The sequence below is a fragment of the Varroa destructor genome, unplaced genomic scaffold, assembly GCF_002443255.2.
Source record: "Varroa destructor unplaced genomic scaffold, Vdes_3.0 BEIS01000003.1, whole genome shotgun sequence".
Taxonomy (NCBI): domain Eukaryota; kingdom Metazoa; phylum Arthropoda; class Arachnida; order Mesostigmata; family Varroidae; genus Varroa; species Varroa destructor.
This window is the reverse complement of record NW_019211456.1, coordinates 450,967-462,446: the sequence shown is the minus strand read 5'-3', so window position 1 is coordinate 462,446 and position 11,480 is coordinate 450,967. Positions and strand designations below refer to the sequence as shown.

The window sequence follows — 11,480 nt, the reverse complement described above, 5'->3', positions numbered from 1 at the left end:
TTTGTGTATCTTTTCTCCGCTCAACGCATTTCTAGCAACTAAGATTATAAAAAATAACTTATTTTATTCAATACTAATTCTGACGGAATTATATATATATATATATATATATATATATATATATATATATAAACTTTTGGACTGCAAAACCCGGTAACTGACATTTCGGAGATTTCAAGGAAAATGGAAAATTTGTTTCATCTAATATAGTAGCAGTCGATCCAGTACTCTCATACTTTGAGGGGCGCAAACGGTCTGCAAACAATGATATTTAGCTTTATCTACAGATCGAGATTTGACAGTGTGTCGTACAAGGAAGGTTTTTTGTCAATTAGATAGTTTTGAGAGTAAAAATTTTTCCTCACGAAAACTTGCATATATAGCAGCTTTTATCATACAGTTTGGGATAACGGCACACTACGCATGATTGGTCTTCACGCAAGTATCATCAGAGCTACTAATATCTTGAACATTATTGGCAGCTATTTGCAGTAAAGTACGTAATGAGAGCATTCATTAACTTCTGTTTGTCGTCGAAGCGCTTTGCTAGCAGTTGTTTTAAACCTCTTGAGTTCGCTGGTTTATTGGTTATAAACAAAAGACTTTCTTTGGAGGCGAAGACGAAAAGGACCGTTTCAAAAACGATTTAAAGGCATCGGAGCTAGCAATATGGCTCTCGCCTCCTTGCATCCCAAAGCCGGCGCCGTTGCGTTTAATAATTAATTCTTTGCAGTCTGATAACTTGAAGTAACATGTCGTAGGCATTTTCAAAACCACACACTTGCAGCGTTCCTAAGTTTAACCTCTGCTGGGTAGCGTCCAAGAATTCCATGGCATTCTTCGCGGAGGATTACAACTGCACGGACTTTAACAGTGCTATCAGTAATTTACAAACACCATACGTACCAATCAAAGCGACTACAAGTTCTATCAACTTATACATAAAAGATCAGTGTCCAGTAAGCGGAGTACTTACACAACCCAAAAAATTAACAATTCTTTATTATATCTGCTAGTTGCCTTCGACGATTTTTCTTCGATTTTTTTTCCATGTTTCCCGGTCGTATTTGTGAAATCATTCACGCTACTGAAGAATCTAAGAAAAATCTCGCCGTGGAACGTGAGGGATAAGGTTTGACGTCAGTTAGCTGGTTTGAAGAAGGGGTTTGTGTTGACTCTTTGCGCCACCGACGTCAAGCGGTCATTTTAGCAACAAAACTAGAATGAATCGATTTTTTTTCGTTAAAAAACTTCCTATGGTACTAGAGAATAATGTTAGCTTGATGTTCAGTACATTATCTTAATTTTGACAAAAATATCACTTAGCGATTAGGCAGCCCAGAAGCCTCGCATGCGCCCTAAACCGTCCTCCGGGTTCCCGATATTATAAAAAATATTAACTTCCTTTACTTACATTTTATCAAAATGTATATGAAATACGCTCCTATCCTAGTAGGAGGGTAGTACTTTATATGTTTAATTAGGCATTAAATCGACCTATTTACCTTTTTAGAAATATTATTTTTTGAGTATTTCCTCTTATTTATGACAAATAAGGACAAAGTTTGTGATGATTATAATGCCCCATGGATTTGAAACGTGCTGTGCACGTACTATGGATTCGGGTTCCAATACTAACACCATTTCATGTTCGTTTTTCATATATCAAACACATCTTGTACCATTGTGCTACAAACGCTCCAATCAAAATATAACTTTACCACTTTGTATGTATCTCTTTAGCAATCTTAACCATACATAACATTTATCGAAAATTCGTTTTATCGTAGCATAAAATCTATCCTATTGTGCTTAATACCAGAACCAAGATATTGTCGCTAACTTTCGGATATGTTAATGATAATATTGAAACCTATGAAATAATTTTTCGATGTGCAAACGATTCTTCGAGCAAGTTTCGAACTATATGTATCGCACGATACTAAGTCAACTTAGCTGTCTTAAAGTTGATGGTGCCGGCTAGAAGTATTAGAAATCACGACTAATAATTTATTCAAGCATATCATGGCCTACATTTTTATCCTGTCGCTGAGATGCCTATAATTTATGTATACATTTTAGACGTTTCATTGCTTATATAATTATTTATCACAAATAAAAAATAATGAGTGGAGTACGCTTAACTTTCGAACAATGATAATTTATTTAAAATCTTGTTGTAAGGATGAGGATACGGTGAAAGCTCAAAAACAGTATCGTAAAAAGTTTCAAATAGATCCAGGTACAATTAATTGAATACAAAATAAGCTCGAAGCGGATGGAGACAACGTTTTGAAAGATCAAGAAAATTAACGAGCTCTACCGTTCGAGAAAAAGTATTGGGAAGATGTACTAGCCCATTTCGTAGATATGTAATAATTTGTGAGCTTGGCATCAGCACGTCAAATTTCTATCGTATCCATAAGACGTTATAAATGAAAAAGCTACATTTCAACAATAATATGTACTACTAATGAAAATGATCTGGAATGAAAAGAAAAATTTCACGAGTGGTGCTTGAAAAATGTTAACAAGATGTATCGCCTTTTGGAGAAGATTATTCGGTGAATTCGGATAAAAGTACGTTCAGATTAAATGGTACAATTAATCAGCCTAATTGCACTAACAGGGAACTCTAATTCCCCATGTTACACAGCAACATCATATACATTTACTAGGATGATAATAATTTTGAACATGCAGTGTTGGACAATATATATATACATATATATATATATGATATGCAGATGCTACTGGAATTTAAATATTACTTATTAAATAAATTACACGTGAATTAAAACGGGGGGTATAATAACTTAATCTGTCTATACATTTTTGAGATGCTTTGTATATACAAGCCTTCAATTTGTTACGCAATGCAGTAGGAATACCTATAAGTGACTAGAGCAATTAAGATTCGCATTGTCGTAATTCTAATTTTCTGGCACTAACTAAGACCGAGCTTGCTCCTGTAAACAACCCTTCATGACCTAGCGTTACCCACTGCAACCAGCGTTCTCTCTGCAGGACGAAGAGAAACGATTCACAAGTGCTTCGCCTCTATATGAAAATCACGAACTGTTTGCTTAGATAACAGATTTAATTTGCGAAATGACATAAAAAAATTAACGAGCTCTGTCAACAAGACCATAGCATTTCCTAGGAAAAAGTGCTGTACATTCCAAATATTCTTTACGGTTTTTGGATAAGTCTGCAATCTTAAAAATGGGACAGAAATTATTTATTTACTCTATGAGGTGATGGTGGTTTGAAGGTATTGAACGAGAGAAGCTTGTCTGCTTTGCTACCACTTCAAAATAATGTACACGAATAGGTATATCTCGCTCGTTTCGATGTTTGGCAAGACTGTCCTTGCCCACTAAATGTATGTTATATACGTCGACCTATTGGAAACAACGGTGTACAACACAATAAAACCGAAATGAGCTTCCAGAAGGGTCCTATTATAATTTTACTGTCATTACGATGTGAAAATGCATTTTGATGAGAACCTTTTACGTCGGCTTAAAACCTCTAGCATTATTCTTCCAGAGATCTGTGCTCAGTTTTCTTAATTTCAAGTCAAATTCCTGAATGATCCTTTGAAAAAGGACAAATCCTTATCATGTGCTAGGACGCGTAGTTCGTAGGTTATGGAAAGAATGGTTAACAAGATTATAATTTTAAGTGCAGAAGGACAAAAGGTTATCTAGACACTACACATATAGAACGCGAAGCCTCACTATGAGCTGCCTTCTTGACTGTTCGTACGTGGTTATTCTTACCGTAAATGAAAATCTTCTCATTGATGTAACATACACGGGTTTCCGAGGTGCATTCAATGTCGTGCCGTATGATACCATACTCTCAGTTCCGCCTCCTATAAAGGTTGTCTTCAACCTGCGTATTTGATCCATGGCTCTCTCTCTTCATGGAAAACTGCCTAATATCAAAATAAACTGGTCATTCCCAAAAGTAAGATACACCAGTACTGAATGTCCGCAAAGCATTGTACTAAATAGCGCTTTTTCTTGTTAATTCTGTTCATCGGCCTTATCGAGGGTATATCAAAAGAGAGCGTGCGGCAATTTCTGTGCTCTAATAATAATGTCCAATTGATCATACCTATCAAAAATATCAAAGCCGCGTCATCTTGCGAAACTCCCCCCAAACTGTTAGGTAAGAGAGCCGAAACTCGATAAGAATGCGATGTGTTTCGTTTCGGCAGTAGAGATTCTAAACCTGATTCTATAACGGAAGGAACTGTTATCATTAAGGCCTAATTTGCTAAGAATCTAGGCCTTTTATTTCCTTGTCTTTTAAAACTGTGAGAAAAATAAGTTTATGGCACAAAGACCTTTAGAGAGTCTACTAGAAAATTTAAGGAGCTTCTTATTTCTTAAACTAATATTGCCTTCTTGCTGCTTTGTGTAATCAGAATTTGAAAACCCAGGATTTAAATACTTATAATCGAAAACGTGAATTTATGATACTGATAGGAAAATAATAAAGGTATCTTTGAAGATTCAAATACAGATATCATATTAACCAATATTGCCTACGGTTTGTTGATGTAGGAACACTAGTCTTAAACAACTAAGCGAATTTTTGGAAAGGAGAAATTAACAGGTTAATCCCCATATCAAAAACGATTTTTATTTTACCCTAAAGCCGCTGTCCATAGTCACAATCAGTGGTCCGTTTATGTACGTGTTTCGCGACTAGTCGATTTATGTAATATATTTTAAATAATGGTATACCAAATACGATAATCCTGTAATATGGAACTGTGGTCTTTCTATATGTGATAACCCCTGCAGTAAATATAAAACAGACACGACATAATAAAAATTACCCACTAGCCTTTGGAACTTCTTTTCTCATTTAAAAATACCGGCTCTAGTTAATTCACGAATGGACAACAGTACTTTGCTCTTACTTTCGAATTAATATTCTTTTCACCTTCAATTCACTAGTTCAATCATAACGCGATCGTCGATACTAAACCATGCCAACACAAAATTACGTTAGCTTTTGCAATTAGCCGTATGACAGATAAATATTTATATAGAGCCCATCTTCGCTTGAGTGTCTGCGTTGAGTAACAGAACCATGACATTTGCTGTTCAGAAAGTCCGATGGTGATAATAAGAAAGGTAAAAGTTTATTATGCTATTTGTCGCATACCGCAGTATGTACCGGTTGATATAGTGTTCACATAATTTTTTAAAGGCTCGAAATGATTTTTCAGTTGAGATTTTACCCCGCGTGTAAGTTAAAAGGACTTAGTACAAAAGCAAATTCATACTTAGTTTAACCTCATCGATATAAATTGATAATTAGAAGGCAGAATTTCGTATATGGATAGAGTCATAATATGAATCTGCTGTAACGCTTCTCCTGAAGTAAAAGGAAACTATCAATATTCGAAAAGCGCCAAAATCTCGAAAGGGGAAACGTTTTCCGCCACTAAACAACTACTGTTAGTGTTATTCTTCTTTAAATGTTATTTTTGTGAAATGCCTGCACCTTTAATGCCAACAGAAAAAGCAATGAAAATAAGAAAGATCCAAAACTTCTTCAGATATCAGATTAGTCTAATACGAAACAGAGCTATTATAATTTCATATTTATTGTTTCACTATAGAATTTCTGTGATCCAGCAGTTTCAGTATGTAGTCTAAGTGCACACCTTGAGGGTACAATACTTTATTTAAAAAGGTTTACGTTCACTTGTCAGAAAATGTGCGCTGGAATTTATGGTCTGTATCGATGTATATAGCTATATCTGTATATATAGCTAAATAGATAAATGTGCGATAACTAATACTCGAAGAAACACTAACTGCCACAGATATTGCATGAATGGGGATACACACTTCTAACAGGATGAATGGTCAACAACCGTAAAGTCTTTCGAGACTTGATTCTTGCTGATTATTGATTCTACATCGGTTAACGCTGCGTCGTCCAGTGGAAGTTTGCGCGCCGCCACGAAGTATGACTCTGAAGTTAATACGAGAACGCTCTTGTTACCAGATAATTCAAAGTATTTGAAAACATGTGGTTACTTGTAATGCAATTTTATTCTCCAGGTTATATTAACAACTTTATCTATTGTCAGCGCAGCTACAAAAGTGGGGCTGGAAAATCAAAAAAAAATTTCGGAACTATTCATTCGCAGGCTAATTTTTACCTTTTAGACCGAGCATGCCGTATGCCACAGCCCAATTATTATAGTCCGTTCCCAGCACTGACAAGGCAATCCTATGTTCTGGAAGACACGTTCGTGCAATTCAGTTTTTTAGAGCTGGAGTTATCGGAAAGCACTGTCAACTATTACATGCGATTGAAGATGCTCAAAGCTAAATTGCATTTTCACCATTTTAGGTAAAATTTCCTATTTCCTATTTAAAGTTGGTACATACTTTGCACGATACTGATGTCATAGGTACTGAATAAACTTGTCTACATAACGACAAACGCGGACATCTTTGTTAATGTCGCGGTCAATTTTTACGTTTATACTTAACCTTTATGTTAGTATGAATAGATTGATCACGACTAACGCAATCCTTTCCTGCTATCGTCGCTTGCTATAAAATAGCCGACAATGTTTGCACAATAAAGGACATTTCGTTTATATGAGGGACATTTCAAGTTGACTATAGTGCAAACCCAAATTCTCTGAGCCCCAACAAAATACGTTCATAGAAGTTTCACTGTTGTTGAGCTGTTCTAGTACTAAGCTAAAAAGTAAAACTACTTCCATTCAGTAGCAGTTCTAAAGTGCTATATCGCTTTAATAAAAAGCTATAAAACTGGAAAATCTATTCGACTTTGGTGTTAGCCGCGGGAACGTTATTACATTGTTGAGGACGCTTACGATCTGCTTTGAAGAAGAACCTTGCGGGGTGAGACCGATCATCAACGACATAGAATGATATGTTTAAGTTACCGTTGCTGAAAAAATAAAGCAGTTTAAATAGTAGATCCAGAGTTTTCTACACTTAACTCTGCTATTCATTTTAAGATACATCACTTAATATTGAATACAACTAAGCTTCTGGTTCTGATAGGTCCTGGCCCTTAAAATGTTATAAATAGAACATCGAGTTAAATATGTATTTGAATTTTATTCCAAAGGAGCGCTGTCTTAGGACCGTTATAACCCTGCCGTCTTCAGTAGATTAAAGCTACTAATGTGCTGTTCAAATAAAGCACAATCGGAGTAATATTCTTCGGACACACCTAAAATAAAAAGTAGCTTCTGGTTGTTTATGGACTTATATCGGCAAACTGGACATTAGTCCTACTGAGACCTACTTTGGGTCAATCCACTTTACAAGCATCTTGAAGATATCTCCGGAGTTCTCATCATGCTCGATTTCGACTTCAATACAACGAACGGTAGACGTCTGTTCAATCAGATGGGTGTTCCGCTTCCATACACGCCATGTACCTGTTACCTTACGATTCCGAAGGAGTGCCCAGTTGCAAAAAGCAAACGCCAAATTCATTCTATGCGATATAAATGATATTTGAATTTAGATTAGTTAGCAATGTTATGCAATCGCTCACACTAAAAACATGTGTATGTAGACAAAATGAATGATGAAGCAGTAGCGTATTCCTGCGTCACATTTTAGTGTGAAATTTTGAGTTTGATGTCCTTACTTTTCACTCTCCTAAAGTTCAAAAAAGTAGGATTTATCGCACCCGAGCCAGTTTAGTTGAGGGTAAATATATCTGGTGTTTTATTGCATGATGCGGATCAATAATATTAGACTGAAAAGCAACGCTTTGCTAAAGATTACCGAACCGGTCCCGAATATTTACCTTAGATACGGCAAGATCTATCAAGAACCGCTTAATATAGGTTCAAGCTTACAGTAAAAGCATTGCAAAGTGATACATGCGTAATACTTAACCAAAGACTAGTAGATTTTCAAAACGAGAGACAATTAAAAAAAGTAATTGCTTTCTCTGCAACTTAACAGTTAGTGAGCCGCTTCTCCAAGAGGATACGAAACCTAATACACTTGTTAGTAAATTTTTTTAATAACATCTCAGTATTACAAGAAGAGGTACCTGTGCAGCATCTAGTATGTTTATATAAAATTCAATGAAATGTGTTACTGTGGAGTTCGGCGCAGAAATATAAAACCGTAAATGTGGTACTTAAATAATAAATGGTTTCAAAATTCTAGAAAAGAATTAATCATTCCAGATTGTCAAAATATTTCAGTGCGGCAAGGCAATACGATAAAAAAAGAAGAACAGGTCTAATGACTTCTCCGTATTAGTCAAAATGCTAGTCAAAAAAAAAGCTTCACTATTTTCTCACCTTCAAAGGATCGAACGGTTCCATGAGAATGACTTCGTCTGCATTTGTCAAATGAAGGGCTCCCAATAACCCAGCCAAAACGAAGGAAAATACTGCCATCATAAATGCAGAGGAGACTGAGAAAAAGGTTAGCACAGATATACATTTAATAATGCCCAAATAGATTCTAAAAGGTTCCATTGAAGGATCCTGCGACGAATTCTACGTTAAGCAAAAAGAGCATATTCAAACATTGAGCCAAAGCCATGTTTTTAACGTCAAGCATATTCAAGGGATAACACATACTTAATGGTACGCCAGTATCTAATATGCTCCATATCATTAAAATCTGGCCTGAAACAGGCTATACAATTTTACCTCTTAATAAACTCTGAGTTCTTGTTACTTCGCAAAACCTGCTCACATTCAAGTGTCACAGAGATAGGTTGTCACTGGCACACATAATGCGTCAGCCTCCGTCCAAAGAGGACTATTTATCGTCAACATAATGCCTCTTTAGCTAAATGCAAATGCAACATATTCGTTAGCAACAATTTGACAAAATCCATTTATCTTAATCCGAACACTATGCAGATGGTCAGTTGATAATTTCTGAATTGGCGAATCGGCCAGAATCGGAGTGTGAATTTGAACGAATGGGTTGTCGAAACGATGGAGTCAGTAAGAAGAAATTACCCTAAGCCAAATAACGTTGACAACTCTTTATAGCTCCGAAAACTGTAGTTCCATTAAATGCATGCCTATAAGAATTATTTGTAACATCATTATTTGTAACCCAAGTCAATAATTTAGTATGAGCGAGTAAAGTCTAGAAAGTTGATCTAAAATAATCCTGTGCTGTCAGCCGTCGTATATATTATATGTATATAAAATATATAAGATAAGATACGGTTTTCTGTAGTGTCAGAAGGTTTAATTATCTTTTTTGGACTTTTTTCATACCGAACAATTTGATTGAACTGAGATTGTCATTTGCTTAAATTATACTTAAAACGCTATGCTTACATTGCTACACTGTCCAGCCCTCTAATTGAAGATCTTTCTAGACGCGTACCCATATAAATCATATTTTGAACAGTAATTTCATTTGGGCAAGATATTTTCTAAACATTTAAACAGTTTATTCGTAACGGTGCATTAAGATGTCAAATTAATAGCGTAATATAGTTCACTGCATTTCGTATCTGAATTGCGCTACAAGGTAACAGCAATATATATATTTAGGCTACCAATGCGTGTAGATGCATTACATATGCCACAGACATTTGTGATAATGCGCTCAGCACACAACGGAAGGTAGTGATTTTCAAACTGGGCCGCGTTAAGCAGATGAATAATTTGTTTTCGTGGATTATTCGTGATATGTAATTTCAATGAATATGAGTTTACAGATACAATAGCTCTGTATATGCCCTGCGTACTTGGAAGTCTTTTTTATTTACCAATTTGTTAGTTTCCCGGAAAACCTAAGTAGAATAAACGAACCTATCGCCCACTACGATGATGTAACAAACTAACTGCCCTCAAAGAGACTCAATTCTGGAATCAATACCTGCTAAGAAGTTCCAACCGGATAGGGGGCGGAACAATGTGGTTGATTCAAACTTTCCTAATTATAATCGCTTTCTTTTCGGTGTAGTAAAGGAGATGCCTAGTTTCAGGTTTCAGGTGTATAGGCCTCCATCAGGTATTAGGCGACTCTTGTTATGCTAATAGGATCATTTAGAGATTTGAACAACCATGCATGAACTGCGGCGCCTCATGTTTGCGCAGCACATAGAGAACTGGCTGTACAAGGCAATGAATGGCTCACGTTCTCGACGTAACAGAACAATCGCTCATAGAAATTTTAAATAACGTATCACATTATCGTGAAGCTAGTGCAGACCTCTTATTCATTAGTGGAAATGGCAAAGTAGTTTGGCAGCGATGGAGTCTAACATCCATAGGCTGTTTGCTGGTCGTATCAGCATTGCTTCGCTTTGTTGTTTATGGCGTTTGTTTTTCCCTTCATTTTAAGGTGAATCACGATCACAATCACGAACTCAGGTAAAGCTATGGATATAAGTGAAGGCAGTAAGTGTCAGGTAGAAGATGTGCGAGTGGGGCTTTCCGCTTTAGAAATGTTTGAATGAGCGTGAAAGCTCGAAATAATTGCGGACCTACAAAATCCGCAGATCAAGATGCTTCTGCTGCAGAAAATAATCGAGGGCAATCGAGATATGGCTAAATACTTATGCAAACTATCGATGACAATGGTTTTTAGTGCTCACCTCTATCCGGCTAAAGAAGCGCTGATTTGGTATACTCTGCGATAACGTTTCTCATGTACAAAGTGGCATCATTGAGCCATGCAACAGATTCTCTGTGCTGCAACAGCCTGAAAATTGACGCAGAATAAATCCTTGTCCGAGAATTATCAGAGGAGCCACCCGAATGCGCCAGACGGCAGATCGCTGTTATGCCGATGACGATACGACTTCAATACCCAGCTCTTCGCTGTCACCGGACCCCCTTTCTTTACAGAAGGAACGGTCAATGGTCTTAACCAGTGACTCCCACCCGTAGTTGTTAATTTCAAGCCTACTGCAAAAAAAATTTAATAATCTTCGTAAAATGTCCATACATTGGTCACACTGCAGAGGCAAAAAGATCGTCTCTCAAGGCACATTTAAGGAATATAATGTATTTTCTCGAACTTCCGTATCTTTTCGTATCCCAATGAAAGTAAGGTCAGCGGTCAAGAAGGAATTGAAATAAACTGTTTATTAAATAGTACGCTCTGAAGGTTCACGCGATCTTATAGACGTATTATCTGTACTAATTTTAATAAGAAAAGACAAATTTAATTGACAATGAGGCTTTCCTCATGCGTCGCTCTTTTCGCAAAGTTAATAAACGCGCACCTGTTTCCACAGTAGTCACTAACCCTATGCTGCCAAAACAAAATCGCTCTACGCAACGTAGTATCTGCTTATATACAATGCTATGTAACGTTAACCGGCTAGATAGGTTAGAGTTAACATTCAGCTAAAAACCGGATGAATGCCTTCAGAAGGGCCTCCAAGCTATTTTCAGATTTAGAGCTGTATTAATATAGAGGCGCTCCTCACTGTTTCTGGTAAACTAGGTA

At 36.5% G+C, this 11,480-nt stretch overlaps 1 protein-coding gene across 2 annotated transcripts; it reads right to left on the bottom strand.

The window, feature by feature from the left end:
- Positions 1-5,614: 5,614 nt before the first annotated feature.
- LOC111247224 (uncharacterized) lies at positions 5,615-10,861 on the bottom strand. Of its 2 annotated transcripts, none has more exons than XM_086983924.1 (6): positions 10,621-10,861; positions 8,348-8,463; positions 7,327-7,469; positions 6,887-6,963; positions 6,197-6,274; positions 5,615-6,006 (listed from the first exon to the last, which is right to left on the bottom strand). In XM_086983924.1, the coding sequence occupies exons 2-6, from the start codon at positions 8,447-8,449 to the stop codon at positions 5,882-5,884; spliced, it is 525 nt and encodes a 174-aa protein (XP_086840050.1). In that variant the 5' UTR covers positions 8,450-8,463; positions 10,621-10,861; the 3' UTR covers positions 5,615-5,881. The 2 variants fall into 2 exon arrangements, with proteins under 2 accessions (XP_086840050.1, XP_022653633.1); XM_022797898.2 differs by lacking the exon at positions 10,621-10,861 and adding an exon at positions 8,705-8,839.
- Positions 10,862-11,480: the final 619 nt, after the last annotated feature.